Source organism: Camelus dromedarius, chromosome 7 (genome assembly GCF_036321535.1).
Source record: "Camelus dromedarius isolate mCamDro1 chromosome 7, mCamDro1.pat, whole genome shotgun sequence".
NCBI lineage: Eukaryota > Metazoa > Chordata > Mammalia > Artiodactyla > Camelidae > Camelus > Camelus dromedarius.
The window spans coordinates 50,197,538-50,214,574 of NC_087442.1; the positions used below are offsets into that span (position 1 = coordinate 50,197,538).

General features: G+C 33.0%; 1 protein-coding gene across 3 annotated transcripts in view; it reads left to right on the top strand.

Moving 5' to 3' along the window:
* Positions 1-16,722, top strand: part of SNX13 (sorting nexin 13) — a 110,382-nt gene extending 93,660 nt beyond the window's left edge. For 2 of the 3 annotated variants that reach the window (XM_031455005.2, XM_010984650.3), the window contains exons 20-26: positions 635-745; positions 4,525-4,686; positions 6,138-6,209; positions 8,603-8,748; positions 9,016-9,084; positions 10,611-10,723; positions 13,201-16,722. In XM_031455005.2, coding sequence (XP_031310865.1) covers positions 635-745; positions 4,525-4,686; positions 6,138-6,209; positions 8,603-8,748; positions 9,016-9,084; positions 10,611-10,723; positions 13,201-13,448 — 921 coding nt within the window. In that variant the 3' untranslated portion in view covers positions 13,449-16,722. The remainder of the gene's footprint in view (positions 1-634; positions 746-4,524; positions 4,687-6,137; positions 6,210-8,602; positions 8,749-9,015; positions 9,085-10,610; positions 10,724-13,200) is intronic. The other variant, XM_064487521.1, reaches the window with a different exon arrangement.
* Positions 16,723-17,037: the final 315 nt, after the last annotated feature.

Sequence of the window (17,037 nt, forward strand, 5' to 3'; positions counted from 1 at the left end):
TTTGTTTATAACCATAATTGTAATTCCTTGGTGTTACTATTTACTGAAAGGATGGGAAAAACATGAATCTCTGCTGTTACTCACTTTTGTCTTCTGGCTTAAGGCTAAATCTCTGATACCATTTATATGACTTGTCCAACATTTTGATTTTTTTTAAATGTATTAACTTCAATTGCATTAAAATCTATATCAATTATTTATAAGATTTAGAAAATAAGCACCTTTTCCAAATCCAATTCCATCAATGTATCTTCTAATTGTGGCTGTACTGGTATACTTCTTAGCTAATGATCTCAGTATGCCAAAGCATGTTTCATTGAAGGAGTTAAGCTAGAAGGTTAGGTTATATCATTAACAGTGTGAAAGCAACATTTTGTTTTGGGCCTTCTTTATAACACTTAAGAGTTCTTGTATTATTTTATGTACTTTCTGTTAATGTTAACTGTAGAACTAGAATGTGAATAACATAACAGTTTACTCATGTGGATCTTAGTATAAACTATAAAACCTGAAAATGGAATAGTAAATAACTCTTTTTACTGTACATTCTTAACTTTCTAGCAGATGGAATTATAAATAATAGTTAATTTCCAGTACCCTATCAATGTAAGATGCCCCTTTTTTTTCCTGTTAGTTACTGTTAACTCCTGAAATGATGAAAGCATCCCCAGCTTTGGCTCACTACGTGTATGATTTCCTTGAGAACAAAGCCTACAGTAAAGGGAAAGGGGATTTTGCTCGCAAGGTAAGCAGACCATTGCATTGGTTTTCCTTGTGGGCCTGTTTCATACTTTGTCTTCAATAAAAGAAAATAAATGTATATTTGTGTATATGTTTTAAAACTAGAAAAATTTTTAAATGCTCTTTGTCATGTTTATCTTCTATGCTTTTTTAAAAATATATTTTTATTGAAGTATAGTCAGTTTACAATGCTGTGTCAATTTCTGGTGTACAGCACAATACTGCAGTCATGGGAACATACACATATTCATTTTCATATTCTTTTTAACCATGTTACTACAAGGTACTGAATATAGTTCTATAGTGCTATACAGTATAAACTTGTTTATTTTATATATAGTAGTTAGTATCTGCAAATTTTGAACTTCTATGCTTTATTAAGCCTACATTGATAAGTATATGAAGTAAATATAAACCCCTGTCTTTATATGTAGACTAAAATCCAGCAGAAGCTTGAATGAAAAAAAAAAAACTTGATACAGTAAGGAAGGCTTGTCTAAGACAGGTCACAAGCTTTCATTAGCTTGAGAAGGAGCTATTTCTTATTAGGAGGGAATGTCTTTTACTTGGAGTAAGGGTAAGAAAAATATTAAATAGGATATATTCCTAAAAGTATTTATGCCTTTTGAGTGAAGTATTTATAATTTAAAATTCTTTTGGGGATACAAGAACTATACTTGGAATAAGAGCTAGTTTAAGACAATAAATGATTAAGTGTTCAAATTGGGCAAGATTATTCAGTGGGTGAGAACACAAACATTTGGAATCAGGCAGCCTTTCTTTGGTTCAAATTCCTGTTCTGCCGTTTATTAGCTGTGACCTGCAAAATATAACTTAACCTTCTGGTCCTTCAGTTTACCCAAGACTGAAGGTATTAATCCTCAATAGAGAGCGTGTGTGAATCAAATGAGATTATGTATTACAGTGCTTGTCTGTATAAATATTGGCTCTTAAAAGTAGTACCAATAGTAACAGCAGTAGTAGCAGCAGTTGGGAAAGCTGGGTGAAGGCTATTAGGAATCCTGTGTATTAATTTTTGCAACTTTAAAAAATCTGAAGTTATTTCAAAGTGAAAATTAAAAAAAAAAACTTCCTTCTCACCACTCCTCCCTCTCTAAAAAGACTAACTTATTTTTAAAAGATTAAGGAATTGGTACAAAGTAACAACTGTAAGTTTAAGAACTTCATATAATTACTCAAGGATGTTGCAGTTTAAATTCAAGTGAATGTTAACATTTCTAAGTGGAATGCTTTGTTTTAATAAGAGATTCCAGGTTATATACCTTATAATGGTGGGAAAAAGATATGGTGGCCTTATCTTTGTATTTCATGTTTGAAGTGATTGAGTTTAAGTTCCAACTCTAAATGGCTTTTGTGTCAGCAGAGATGCATTTCAGTATTCCATCTCTTTTACGTTTATTTTCTCTCTTAAGATTGCATCAATCTTAAGATAAACTAATAAACTAGTAACAGCTTTTTGAGATAAAAGAATTATATTAAATATAGTTTCTTTTTTACCAACCAACAGTAACATATATAAGTGTGTGTGTGTGTGTGTGTGTGTGTGTGTGTGTGCGCGTGCATGTGTGTGTGTGTGTATCCAAACAGTTATATATCACTTTTTTAAAAAAAATTACATCTGGAGTCTAGAGATCCTTCTGAATAATTTCTGGAAATCCACAGTAACATACATTTTTCATAAATCATATTGGTAATTACCAAGATCATTTTGACCTCTTTTAGATTGTCAGAGTAATCTTCATGCATATCGAGAATTAGGGGTTTTCAGCTACATTTCTTTTTTTCACTAAAATGTAGTTGAATATTTTTCCTTAATTATGTTTGACTGGAAATTAAATAGCTATTATCATCTGCATTTTATCAGTGACTATTCAGAGCTTGAGAAATAATACTTTATAACACATTAACTTGGTCACACAGTTTGTCTAATTTTGCAAAATCTGTGGTCCAGTTCCTAGGAGTAACTGACAAGCAGTCTTCCTCTGTGCACACAGTATCTTTCTGTCCAGTTTAATATCATGGTGTGATGGCATTTTAAGCTATAGTTGGGGACCTAAGTTTAAGTTAAAATGCCTTTGTGTTATTACCAGTACAAATAACTGAGGTGACAGTTGAATGAATAGACAACATCTACATAAGTCAGGCTGTGTACATTTGTGCTGGCAATCCGTAATTTACTCCTCTGCTTGGTAATTTGTAAGTTTCTTTCTTTCTTTCTTTCTTTTTTCTTTTTTTTTTTGTTTCTTTTCTTTTTCTTTTTTTTTCTTTTTTTTTTTTTTTTTGCTTGCAACATGTTTTAAGGCAAATCCTGTTTCTAGAAATGTTATCATATAGTGATGGGCTGCTTTTATGCTTTTAAAATTCTGCTTCTTTCAGGGTTGAGCATCATAATTACCTGTGGAGATTTTTCCACCTTCCCCCTGCAGAGACTCCCCCATTCTCCACCCCCAGTACAGACGCTTAAGATTTACCATCAGAAATTGGAAGGAAAAAAAAAAACAACAAGAAAGAAAAAAAATGAATTCTTTAGGTCTGGGATTGGTGCACAAGAAATTGTTTTTAATTTTTATCTAATTCAAGATACAGATTTTAGATTATCTTATTTTGGGAGAGTATCAGTGATAGTTAGCCCCATGCCTCGATAGAATTTGAGGTTGTTTTCATTTAACCAACTTTTAAGGTTATATTAGCTGAATTCACTACTGTGAAGTGAAATTCTAAAATGTTTTTGAGGATGTTCAAACAATGTTTAACGTTAAGTTATGGATTAAAGTGAAATTTTATGCTTCTGAAATTCTGCCTCATCTATGAACATTATAACTTAGTAAAAGAGGTGGCAGTTTTCCCTCGAGTTGTACATTTTAGATGTGGTATTCTCATGTTTATCTCTCTTTAGAGTTCTATTTCTGTTCTCATGACTTAGATCATTTATAAAGTTACTACAGTTAAAAATAGCAATAATGTCAGTGTTGGAAATCATGTCCTGATTGATTTGAACACATTTCTCTGGTTAACTGAAAACTACTGTACATTGAATTAGAATTACACACAAGTGTATGGGTACACACAAGACTAACATCTTTTTACCCTTTTAATCTCCACATCTCTCTTCACCAGTGGTGGTGTTTTTTCAAGCCCTTCTTTGTCCTCATTTCTGTCCTTTGGTTCTACTCTGAATTGTACTGTGACAGTGTCCCTCCTAAAGGTTGTATATTCCAGCAAACCTATCTATAGCACTGTTGGCTCAGCTTAAGCCAAGAAATTACTAAAACTTTTACAGGTTATCTTGACATTCACTTTTTGTTGTTATTGTTTATTACAGTTGTTATTTATTGTTACAGCCTGTTTCATCTTTTCTAGTTTTTCTTGTTGGAAGCTATGAAACCATATTAAAGTGAAGGAATTTTTATCTCCTTGATAACATCTTTTAACATTGTGCTGTGTTTCTTAAGCAGTGGGATTCAATTTTTTTGCTGTTTTTTTTCTTTTGGCATGGAACATGATTTGTTTCTATGGTAGTTTTTATGAGATTCAATACTTTCTGGAAAATACTCTTGTAGTTCTGTAGTTTTGTTGGACATTTGTTTTGTGTTCCTCTTTTTCCCTTTCTCCATTTCTTTCTATATTTTTAAAATGCAGTAAGATATTATAGACTGGAAAATTGTTAAATCTTTCATGTATTGCACTCTGTATTTTCCTACACTTCTCAGTTGAATAACAAATCTGAAACAAGGAAGTCATGGTATATCTTTTCCCCTTTAGATGGACACTTTTGTAAATCCGCTTCGAAATTCTATGAGGAATGTTTCAAATGCAGTTAAATCCCTTCCTGATAGCTTGGCAGAGGGAATGACTAAGATGTCAGACAACATGGGCAAAATGTCAGAAAGATTAGGTCAAGACATAAGGCAATCATTTTTCAAGGTAAGAAGATGTATTCAGTAATGTCTAAAGCAAGCTATTTTTAGGTCTGTTAAGATTTATTGAGCTCCTGCTTAAATTTACTTATTTCCCTTCAGAAGTCCAAAGCCCTCTACAAACATAGTCTCATAAAGAATAAAAAAGCTAAAGAGAATTAATTCTTATCAGAAATGGATACTGTAAAATCCGCTTACTCTTCAGTCTTCTCTGTGGTAGGGTTTTAAAATCCATTTAAAACAAATATTTAAAGTTAGGAAAGTTAACATTTGTTGTACAGTTTCATTCCACTATGCCATGTTTATTCTGTAATGTTATTAAAATTTATAACTAAACAAATAAGTGCTATTGTGCAAATTAGTTATACTGGGATTTGTCAGGAAGCATAAAGTCTCATTTCTCCTGATTCACGTGATCAAGATTCACAAGATCAAAGAGAGAAAGAGTCTTTCAGCATCATCAGACTCTGTAGCCATGTCTTATTGGCCACATGTGTATATACCCGCAAGAGGCACAGAAGAGTTTCCTAGGAAGCTTTTTCATTATGTGAACAGATATAGGTAGTGGACCAAGTAGTTTGTTACTTCCTAATTTACACTTTCTGTAATTTTGACCTAGTTATTTAAAGTTGTAATCAAGACTGTTTAAAAAAAAAGTAACCATTAGAGCTTTCTATTTGTTAGATTATGTTTCAATGGAGAGGAAATATATATAAACACTGTGACAGACAACTCCTAAAAAAATATAGTATGTGTAAAATCATACTTTTCTGTCAATTCTCATACCTCCTCTGATGCTTCCATCTTTATTTCTAATCATGGGGAAGTACACTAACACTGAAGTGAGGGTTGTCCAGTGCCACATCTGCTGATAACTACCCGTGTGACTTCATTCAAAAATCTAGGCTTCTATTTCCTCACCAATAGTGTGAAGGGTTATAGAAGGTGATCTTGATGGTCCTTCCTTTGCTGCCAAATGATTATCAACTAGCACTGGTCTTTCTATCCTTTCTTTCTTCATAACTTATGTAACAATCAGTTAATTAGTTCCTTTAAAAGCCTATTAACATACTGTCAAGACCTTTATGGTAAAAGAAGAATGACTGGAGCTCTATTCCCTGACTGTTCTATTAACTTTTGGTCTTTAAGTCATTTAACTTTTCTTAGCTTTAAATTCTAAAAAGTATGAGAGTTTGACTAATCTTTTCCCTTCCAACTCAAAATGAATCCTTTTTTAAAGAAAAAAAATCTTTTGATAATTACCCTTTTGTCTTTGTGTTCTAATTTTAGATTGTTAATATTTTGTTAATATTCATATAAATATTGTTTATATATTATCCCCAAAATTAAATTAAATGCTATTCATTATATTTGATACTCATTTCGGTTTATTGTATTGTGTTCTTTCATTTTCTGCATTGTATTTACTATGTTCTTTTTTTTTTTTTTTAATATTAGGTGCCTCCTTTAATTCCGAAGACTGATTCAGATCCTGAGCATTATCGAGTTTCAGCTCAACTTGATGATACTGTGAGTTAATTTTATTTTGGTAGCATCCAGTTGAAATTCAAATCATGCTTGGTAGATCTTTTTAACTTTTTAATAAAATAGAATATGTATACCTGTCATTAATTACATATACTGTAAATGTCAAGTTTGATGAATTCTTACAAACTGAACAAACCCATGTAGTCCGCACTCTAAACAAAAAAACAGAACGTTACCAGTACCCCAGAAAGCCCCTAATGCTCTCTTCCTGTCACTATCCTCTCCCCTGCCAAGGATAATCACTATCCTGACTTCTACCCTGCTTTTATACTTTATATAAATGAAACTAAGGTATGTACTTCTTTAAGTCTGGCTTTTTTTGCTCAGCATTGTGGTGGTCTTTCATGTTGTTTTGTTTGATTGTGGTTTTCTTCATTCTTGTGGCTTTACGGTACTGCGTTTTGTAAATATAATTTATTAGCTTTATTTTGAATAGTACTCCTTTGAACATTCTGGTACCTCTCTTTTGATTAAAAAAAAAAAAAAAAGTACACATTTCTATCTATATCCAGGAACGGAATTGCTTGGTCAGAAGTTTTGCATAAGCTCAATTTTAATAGACAGTTTTTCAAACTGTTTGTACCACTTACACTGCCATCAGCAATGCATGAGAATTTCAGTGGTTCACAGCCTGCCAACACTCAATATGTTATGCCTTTTTTGTTTTAGCCATTCTGGTTGTTGTATCTCATGTGGATTTCCATTTCTCTGATGACTGTTCAAATGTTGAACTCATTTTCAAATGTTTTTTGGCCATTTGGGTGTCCTGTCTTGTGTGTCTAGCTTTTTCTCTTTTCTGTTGGCTTGGCTGTCTTTGTCTTTTTGATTAGTAAGAGTGCATTGTATAATCTGAATATCGGTCCTTTGTCAGATATAAGTATTTGTGTATTGTGAATATCTTCTACTTTGTGTGCTTTTATGGATTGTATATAATCTGTGCCTACTACAAGGTCACAAAGATGTTCTCCTATGATTTTCTTTAAGAATCTTCTTTTTTACCATGCCAAAATTTAGATTTGTCATTCATCTAGGATTGATTGTTGTGTATGGAATGAGGTAGGGGCCCAGTTGACCTAAGCACCATTTGACTGAAAAGGCCCTCTTTTCCCCAGTGTATGTTTCTCCCTTGTCACAAATCAGATTATTTTATACATTCGGGTCTGGGCTCTATATTCTATTCTATTAGTCGGATTTATTTTAAAGTTATAATTATCTCCCTCCAGTTTCTCATTGAATTTCTTCATAATAAATTGTCTTAAACAAAGATAATATTTTAGTTATTTTTTTCAAGAATATTATAAAATGTTTATTATGCATTGTACTGGTATAATATCCATAACATCATACCTTTTGTTAAAAGGTTTTACAATTTAGCTATTTATTAGAATTGTCTTATGGCACCAACCTCATGAATATACTTGATCAGAGGATAGAGCAGTATTGATTTTAAAATGTCTGCCCCCAACTCCCCAGTTCGGTTAATCTGTGAGCTGTTGATATGTGAAAGGGAAGGTACACTAGGCAATGTTTACAGCATGACAGTGAAAAATGTATGACTCATGCTGGTTTCTCAATATTTAAGTTACAACACTGATGAGGAAATAACTGAAAAGAGTTGCTTAGTGATGAAAGAATTATAAAATTACTGGTATAAAATTACTAGCAATTATGTAGTTTTTTTGTTGTTCTAAATCTGCACCTGTTTTTTGCTTTATATATATTTTTTCACATCAAAGCATTCTGGTTGTCTGTCTTTACTTTTTATATCATTAACCAAGTATTCCCATGACAAAAGTGTACAAAGTGATACTTGTTGAAAATTAAAATTCTAGTAATCTGGTCGCCTTTTGTAATGTTAGCTGTGTACTGGATTTTATTTCAGCTTCTTTTTGCTAAAAATACCAAAATATGTGCAACTCACTAACCAAGCAAAACAAATTATTCTGTGTAGATTGTATTTTGTTCTACTAAAGAGAAATGATGAGAATATTTTGTTCTTTTGAAAAAGATGCTCCAGAGAACAGGCAAAGGGGCTATCATTTGCCTTACAAACACAGACTCTACTAAAAGTGAAAGAGCCAAAATTATCTTTTCCTAAGACCATCATGAATCTACTTTGAAAAGTTTTTTTTCACTATAGCCTTGGAATTTACTCATTATCATAGAGTTGTAAAATCTTGCATTCTGTCAAAATGACTGTTAAAAATATTTTTCCTACGTTAGAATGAAATGTCAGGCTGTAAAGGCCATAGTGTAACTTGTGCTCCAGCCTGTGGAATAGTAGCAGTCATTCTTTAGAAGCAGCAGAAGTAGCCATTCGTAGCAGTTAGGTAACTCAAATAAATATATCCTTATTTCTTCCTGTATTTTGTCAGGTGGATGACAATATTCCACTTAGGGTAATGCTACTTCTCATGGATGAAGTATTCGACTTAAAAGAGAGAAATCAGTGGTTGCGAAGGAATATCAAAAACCTACTTCAACAGCTTATTAGAGCCACATATGGTGATACTATTAATAGGTACTACTTTTTTCTTTTTCTTTTCTTCCTTCTTTTCTTACTTAGAGCTGATCTTACTTAGCTTTTAAAGTTTTACTTCTGGGAGTAGATTATTCAACCTTTTGAAGGGAATTTTCTTCTCTGGACCTTTTAAGAAGGATCAGTAAAGCAGTCTTTTGCTCTCAGATAATGTACATACGAATTAAGTTCCTTACTCTGTGAAAGCAACCTTTTCATTTCACAGTCTAAAATCTTGAACCTTACCCATTTAAATTTCTTTACTTTCAGAAAAATCGTTGACCATGTTGACTGGATGACCTCACCTGAGCAAGTAGCTGACTTAGTGAAACGTTTCAGGTATATCTTAAGACACAGTCACTTCTTTCAGGTAGTACAGAGTTGAGCATTGTTACCACTAATTAACTTTCATTGCGTTTCTTTTTTTCCTGGCCTTAAAGTTGGTTTTAGTCATCACTGATAAGCAGAAAGACTTGTAAGAATTAATAATAAACGTTTGTCCCATGGATCTGTTGATTTTTGTTTCTTTAAAACCAGAATAAAAAAAAGTGTAAATGAAAAATCTTTAAGATGTTAGGCTACCTTTTATCATAGTAGTGTGGCTTTAAAATAATTGAAATATTAGTGTAGACTTGGTAGGGTCATATAATCAAATTACCTAGTTTGGGAGGTTAATTTTTCTCAGTTGTGTTTGCTAACCTTGATTTTAAATGAAAAATGTTAGAAATATGTATGTCTCTGGCCATGGTCTAATTTTTTATTAACTGTTCAGCCCTCTGAAAAGAATATCAATTAAGAGCAGTGATACTCCAGTTCATGTGTTCATTCTGCAGAAATATTCTGAGCCTTTCCTCTGTGTCTACCCCTTTCACTGGGGACTGAGGGATAAGATTCAGTCCCTTCAAGGAAGTCTGGTGTGGCAGAGAAATAAAACTCTCTTTTGAAAGTTAGAGATAAGGGAACTATCAACATTGAACACTATTTACTTGGCACTGTCCACCTGCTTATGTACACTGTCTGATTTTTATCCTGTTTTACAAGGCAGGGATTTTTGTCTCCATTTTGTTATGAGGAAAATGAGGGTTAGAGAAGTTAAGCAGCTTGCCCAAAGGCTCACGTTCAGTAAAGTGAGGAACAGGTTTCTCCATCTGAAGCTAAGTTTCTCTGTACGATACCATACTGTTTCTAAGAGCCAGACCTACCTGCCCTGGCACGTTCATTCTGTTTCATGGTGGGTAAATGTTGTTCCTCTGGAGCAGTGATGCTCAACCTTGCCTGTGCACTGGAATCACTTGGAGAGCTTTAAAATAAGTGCTGATGCTTGGATACCATTTGCAAGGAGTTTGATTTAATTAATCTGGTGGAAGGCCTGGACAATAAGAACTTTTAAAGCTCCCAGGTATTTCTAATAGGCAGTCAGAATTAAGAATGACTGCTCTGGGGAGCCTCTCTCTCAGATCAAACTCCCAGATCAAAGCTTAGTTGTTGTGCTCAATTCCTATCTTTGGCCTGAGAACTAGGGAACAGGAATCAAGCATGCTGTGAAAGTAAAGGACAATGTGTTATATATGTAAAAGGAACATTATAATCAGTACAGATGTAGGATGTGGGTGCAGAAAATGTTTTATGTTGGCTTTGTTGTAAGTTACTCGAAGGCAGACCTTTTCTGTTATTTTTCCCTTGTGTATATAATTTTACACCTAAAACTGAACCCTGCACTTACTGTTTGTTGAATATAAAATTTCAGAAGTGTTCCCCCTTTTTGTTTACATTTGTGTTTTCTGTAGAAAATTGGAATAACTTTACCAACTTGTATCCTTAGAAAATGAAAATGTTCACAAAATTTATTTAATCTTCTTAAATAGAGATGCCTTTTGGCCAAATGGCATTTTAGCAGAGACTGTTCCATGCAGAGATAAAGCTATTCGAATGAGAACAAGAGTTGCAGGAAAAACTAAATTACTTTCAATTATGCCAGGTAAGTGAATATTTTTGGTATAAATCTCGTTAATTTGTAGTTCTTCTGAATTTATGGCATTGAGCTTGCTAAGTTTAGCTGCCTTTGATTATAATAACTATCATTTGATGGCTAATCACACACTACGCACTGTGCTAGGCATTTCTCATTTATCTTTAATCCTCATAACAATATTATGAAGCCTAGGCACTGTTAACACCACAGCTTTATATGTGGAAACAGAAGCTCAAAGAAGTCAAGTGAGTCACCCAAGGTTTATAGCTAGTAAGTGACTGTTGGGACTCTGACTCAGCTCTGAGTTAATGCTTGAAAGCCACTGCTTTCAACCACTTGAAGAAAAGTGATGCTTTTAACCACTTCACTTTGCTGCCTTGAACTGTTTTGAGGGTAAAGCTGATGATAAATAAAATCTGTGACAGATGAAAAGGCTAATAAAAGTATACGAAGTCTAAAATTTTCAGGAAGAATATTTGTTCTATTTAAGAGAACAGACAAATTCTTTCAAAGAAGCCCCTTACATAGAAACACTGATTGGCCCATTCTTAATCTTTATCAAAGCATGATCCTAAAGAAAGTATACATTGTGGCATTCTGTTGATCTAGTTGGAATTACTTTAGAACACTGCCATCCACTAACTTATGATTCACTTTGTCTCTTTTGTCTTCTCTCTATAGAAGTTTTGTGTGGCTGAGTGGTTGTTTGATTTCTTCTTTGTAAATATCCTTGAAAATACCTTCATATCTCTTTTCCACATTTTAATTATGGATGTAGAGAATAGGGAAGAAATATTTAAGTTCTTTAGTAATCATATAATACCTGTTTTCCTGTAATTCTGTTTTTCTTTAATTTAAAACTATATTTTCATTATAAATTTTAATCAGCCTTGTCTTCTGTCAGTTAATTGGACATTTGTCACATGGCTATTAATCCTGCCCAAAGACTATACTGTTGAACTTGGAAATAAAAACCAAGTTACAGAAATAACATTTTAGAAAAATAAAAAGAAACAGTCACCTAGGATGTTATTTAATATACTATTAAAATAAACCAGATGGTGCTATAGACTGACTCAGTTTTCCAGCTGCAAGAAATCTTAATGCATTTATACAGTAAATATTTATTGAGAGTGTTTCATGGGCCAGACACTATTCTTTGCACTTACCTTTGCCTTCTTGGAGTTTATATTCTACTAGGGGAGACACAGAAAACAGACAAAAGAAATAGATAAAGCACGGTGTGTTGGATAGTGGTAAGTGCTAAGGAGACAAATAGTGCCGGAAAAGGGAAATATCAGGTGAGTTGCAGTTGTAGATAGGGTGGCCAGGCAAGGCCTTCCTGAGAAGATGACACTTAAGACTTAAAGGAGGTGTGGATAGATAGAAAAGTGTGAATTTTATATATACATAGTCCCTCACCTGTTTTTTAGTAAATTTAAAAACTATTTGCTTTAAATTATATTGTACCCTAGTTAGAAACATAGTTTTTGGAAGTTGCGTGTTTCTTTTGAAAGCGGTAAAGTAATATTCACTGCTACTGGAGCCCTGATTATGAATAATTAAGAACAATCATATGTGATGTTCCAAATGCACGTATCTGTAGTACCTTCATGTTTCCTGTGAGTAAACTCCAAACTTGCTCACTCTGACAGTCAGAGAAAGCACTGTCAGTTTTCCATTCTTTTCACCGCTTTCTCTTACAGGAATCCTAAAGTTCAACCATACTGTACTATCCCGTTGCTTGAGCTTGTCTTGTTTTTTGTTCCCACTTAGTTCTCATTTGCCCCTTCAAGTCCTTAAATCTTTCATCTGTTTGCACCTATCAAAATCCTGCCCAGGAAGTAAGGTCTACTTGAGTTGTCACTTCCTTGAAGGGAACCTCTCCTTATTAGCTCATGTGGAATTCTGCCCACCCCCCCGTAAAAATCTTTGTGCTTTTAGTATTTTAATTGCCCTGTGTTGCAAGTTTTTTGAGATCGTAGATTAACCTTAACACATTTCCTTATAGTATTTCTCACTGTGCATTAGGCAAAGTAAGGATAGTTGTATAGTTTTCCAGTTTATAGATCACTTTTCACATTATCTCATCAAAGCTTTATACATCCTTACAGTTATATGGATAGTGGTTATTATAAATCCCCATTTTACAGATGAGGAAACAAATTCAGGGTGGGTAAGATATCATATAAGTGTTAAGGAACATGATTGTAACTCTAATTTGGGGTTCCTGAGTCTGGATCCTACTTTATCCTGTGCTGTATTGTTTTCCAGTATCTATTGCATAGGTAGATTCATGCATGCTTAAAATATATAAATTTCAAGTCAGTTAAAATACATAGCCGAAACACATTAACTGAATACTTGCTATTTATCAGTTACTCAGCTGTGTACTTTGCATACTTTGACTTAGCATAGTTTGGACCTTGTATTTCCTTTGAGTAATGAATTATGTTTATATTTCCCTTCCCCTCTTCATTTAGATGAACTGAAGCACATTATTGGGGCTGAGACAACACGGAAAGGTATTCTTCGTGTTTTTGAAATGTTTCAGCACAACCAGTTAAATAGGAGAATGGTTTATGTCTTTCTGGAAGGCTTTTTGGAAACCTTATTTCCACAGTATAAATTCCGTGAACTTTTCAACAAACTGCATTCACGATCAAAGCAGATGCAGAAATATAAACAGAAACTTCAAACTACTCAAGCGCCTTCTTTACAGAAAAGGTGACACTCCAATCTATGAAGCTGGTGTTCATTTTGTCCAGGACTAATGGTATGGACATATCTTCTGGGGCTTAACTCATATACTGTTGTGTCTGCACCAGTCTTTTAGTGTCTCAAAGTAGATTATTAATACATCCATAAGACTGTGGTTCTTCTCATCCTTGTCTATAATCCAGCCACTATCAAGAGAGATTTCTGTGTCTGAAATGATTTGGTGCATATTTTTGCAACACTGAGAGGATACTGCCCCCATCTCAAGCGAGAATGACGTTGGTCTCTTCCTTTGCAAACTAATCAGCATTCTCCAGCAATGACAAGGTGCCAGAGTGTATATAAGAGAGCTAAGGAAAGCACAAAACAATGGTTCACAGAGAAATTGGCTAATTTGTTTAACAGTGGGAAACCGTGCAATGTACCATTTGGAGGGATTTGTTTTGCATAATGATTTTATAGTTCTTTGTCGAAATTTTGATATAGTGTAGGTGAATGATCTTTAGAACATCTGTTTAAGGTCTGGGGAAAGTGACAGAATGCCCTTAAAGTATGAAGTAACATTATATCTGAATTACAGTTTTGTGACGTAAAAATAAAAACCTAGTATAAAATAAAACCAATCAAAACCAAAATTTGATTGGCTTGTTATTCATTGGTAGAAAACAAATTTTAATTGATTCTTACGTGTCTTAAGGGCTCTGTTTTGCTCTAATGGTACTCAGTCATAAGTTTTATTTTGGCATTCTGTGTGCAAAAAGAAGCATATGGTAGCTTTATTTAGGTTTGAAATTATTACAGTTTTCTTTATCTTTAAGAGATTACTGATTATATAATGGGCATAATTTGTTGAAGGAACTGCCAAATACTTCTAAAAATATGGAAATTAAAAACAGTACTCTATCAAAAGTTACTATATGATAATTTTAAATTGTGTGATCTAGACATACATTAGGTGATTGCAAAAATATCAGATCAAAGGATTAAATGGGCTTATTAGTCATATGTAAACATACAAATTCCTAACTATTATAGTGTACATATATGAAAATAAATAATGAAAACAGAACTATAATATTTTTTAAAATATGCTTTTATTTATATTTTGCATAATGTAAAATTCTACTAAATAAAGCAAGTTGGCAAAACCCCTTGGTGTATACATTTAAGTCCCCAAAATAATTTTATACTGACAACAACAAAATACCTTTTCCAGTTTTGGAGCTTCTGCATTTCCTGTAGTTTTCTCATTCTCCATTTGCCCATCTTGGAAGTCTTCTTATCCCTTGAGTGCAGAATTTCTGCATAGTTTTAATTACTTCCACTGACTAAGGGTTTCGGTGTGTCAGCATTTTTGTTTTAAAAATATTTAACACTAAAACCTTAAAATAGTGAAGCTGTTTATCAGACCACTGAGCCAAGATCCTGGTATTTAAAGAACGTCCGGGTGCTTAAGATAAAGGGACAGAGTATTGGTATCCCAGTTGTTTGGGAGCTTTAAGATTAGAACAAGATATTATTGTCTTGTTTTCACTGAGATTCTACTTACAAAGTGAAGCCTAATAGAATAAAGCCTTCCTTTAAAGCTTTATGATAATAATCATATTTATCAATAATGCTGTTGTGCATACTTATAGTATGCGTATATTCAGCCTGTGTTGCATGTCTTCAGAATTACATAAATGAAACCCCTTTCATTTAACCTTGCAAATGAAGAAAGATCCTTATTGACACTCGTGGAAGGAATAGTATTTCTTCTTCTCATTGTGTCTTCCTGCCCTGGTCCCTCCCCATGCCCCAGGCTTTAGAAAAGATATGTGAAATACGTCTGTAGGAGGCATCAGCATGGCCATAAGTGCAATGATTTTCAAATACACCCCTGCCCATGTCAGGTCTATTTTTGACATAAATAAATCTAAGAGTAAACACAGGAATTCATGTAAGAACCTAGTGTGTACATGTGAAAAAGCATTTCTAGATAACGTGGGGGATGCTGGCCATCAACCAGGGAAAGAAAGGTCATACAGGATTGCAAATTTTCATAAAGCCCTGCAAGATAACTGCAGTCATACCAAAAACTATTTGAGTAAATGGGTTTTTAAAATAAGTTTTGTTTAAAAGAGTTTATATTTCAAAAGCAGAAACATCAAATGATAGTCTGTGTAAATAGTGTGCATCTTCTCATTGCACACCTGTGTTTTACGTCAGAGAGAGCAGTGGTCATGCTAAAATTAGAGATACTTTTTGAATGATTTGGTTGAGCTGTGTGTAAAATAGTTAACCCATAAGTCAAGTACAGTGTACTACGTTTTAATAAAGTTATTCCATTTAATGCATTTACTGCATATATGAATATATACGTGAAGAAACTTTATGTCTTCTATTTGATTTTCGAATGTGTTTTTAAGTCAGTGGTGCCTTTAGGCAAGAACCTTCAAAATTAATCATTCTGTTTGGCTTTTCCGATTTTTCCAGTAACAAACTATTTAGAAACCATCAGTACTAACTTACATTCACCTAGAAAATTGATTGTATGATTTTTAAAACAGTGCTTAGATGGGTATTTCCTATGATTAGGGTGTTCTGAATAGTTGCTGAAAACAATTGTGCCATTGACCAATGGTTGCACTTGGTTAGCCTTAATTTTTTTAATTTAAAACTTTCTTGAATATTTTAGTTCCCTCATTTTAAGTTTGTGCTGCTGGTGTTTGGGAAAAATCAAATAGCTAAGTGCTACCGGAAAGTGTACCAATTTTTTAAAAATTAAGAAAAATATAAAATTTCACAATCTAAAATTTTAATTTGTGCAATATTTTCATTTAATGCATGTGTATTTGAGTAATTGTAAAATAAATGAATTTTTTAATGTTTTGAGATCTAGTTTAAACTGTCTTCTTAACCCAACAACTTACATTCCGTTGTTGCTGCATCCTTTTATTTAAGGACTTGTTTTAAAAGTCTTTTTGTCACTCCTTGTAAAATTCTTTTGTTATTAGTAAATTTGCTTATAGGAGCATGGCTCCTCTATTACAAGGGAAAAATATAAAGAGCACATTTTAGGATTATAATTGTTAAAAGATAACTTGTGCATATCATTGTACAGTAAGTGTCAACTGTGTGCCTAACTATTCTATCAGTACTTCTTTAACAAAGAAGAAACAACATTCAGAATGTCAGTTATTTTTATTGAACTGAAAAAGAAGGTTAAAAATTTTATTTGGTTTGCGTTATGTTCTGTCCATTAGAAAATACTAATAAAGTATTAACAGACATTTTTGTTGAATTTATTTAGTAGTGATGTATTTTTATTACTTTAAAAAAATGCTTGCTCAGTTGTCTTATTTTTAATATCTGTGTGTATTTTCCTTTCTTTTTATTTTAGAAATCAAGCAAATGGAATTTAATTTTTCCATTTATGGGGCAAGAAATTTATTTCCACAATGTTAAAGAAACTTCATACTTCCTTATTATACAAAAGCATAATTTTCACATAGAAAAAAAGATTTATAAGTAATCTATTAACAATTTTTATTTGATCTTATTTTTAATTCACAATCTGCCTAATAGTTTAGAGGTTTCTATTCTAAAGGCAATAGATTCAG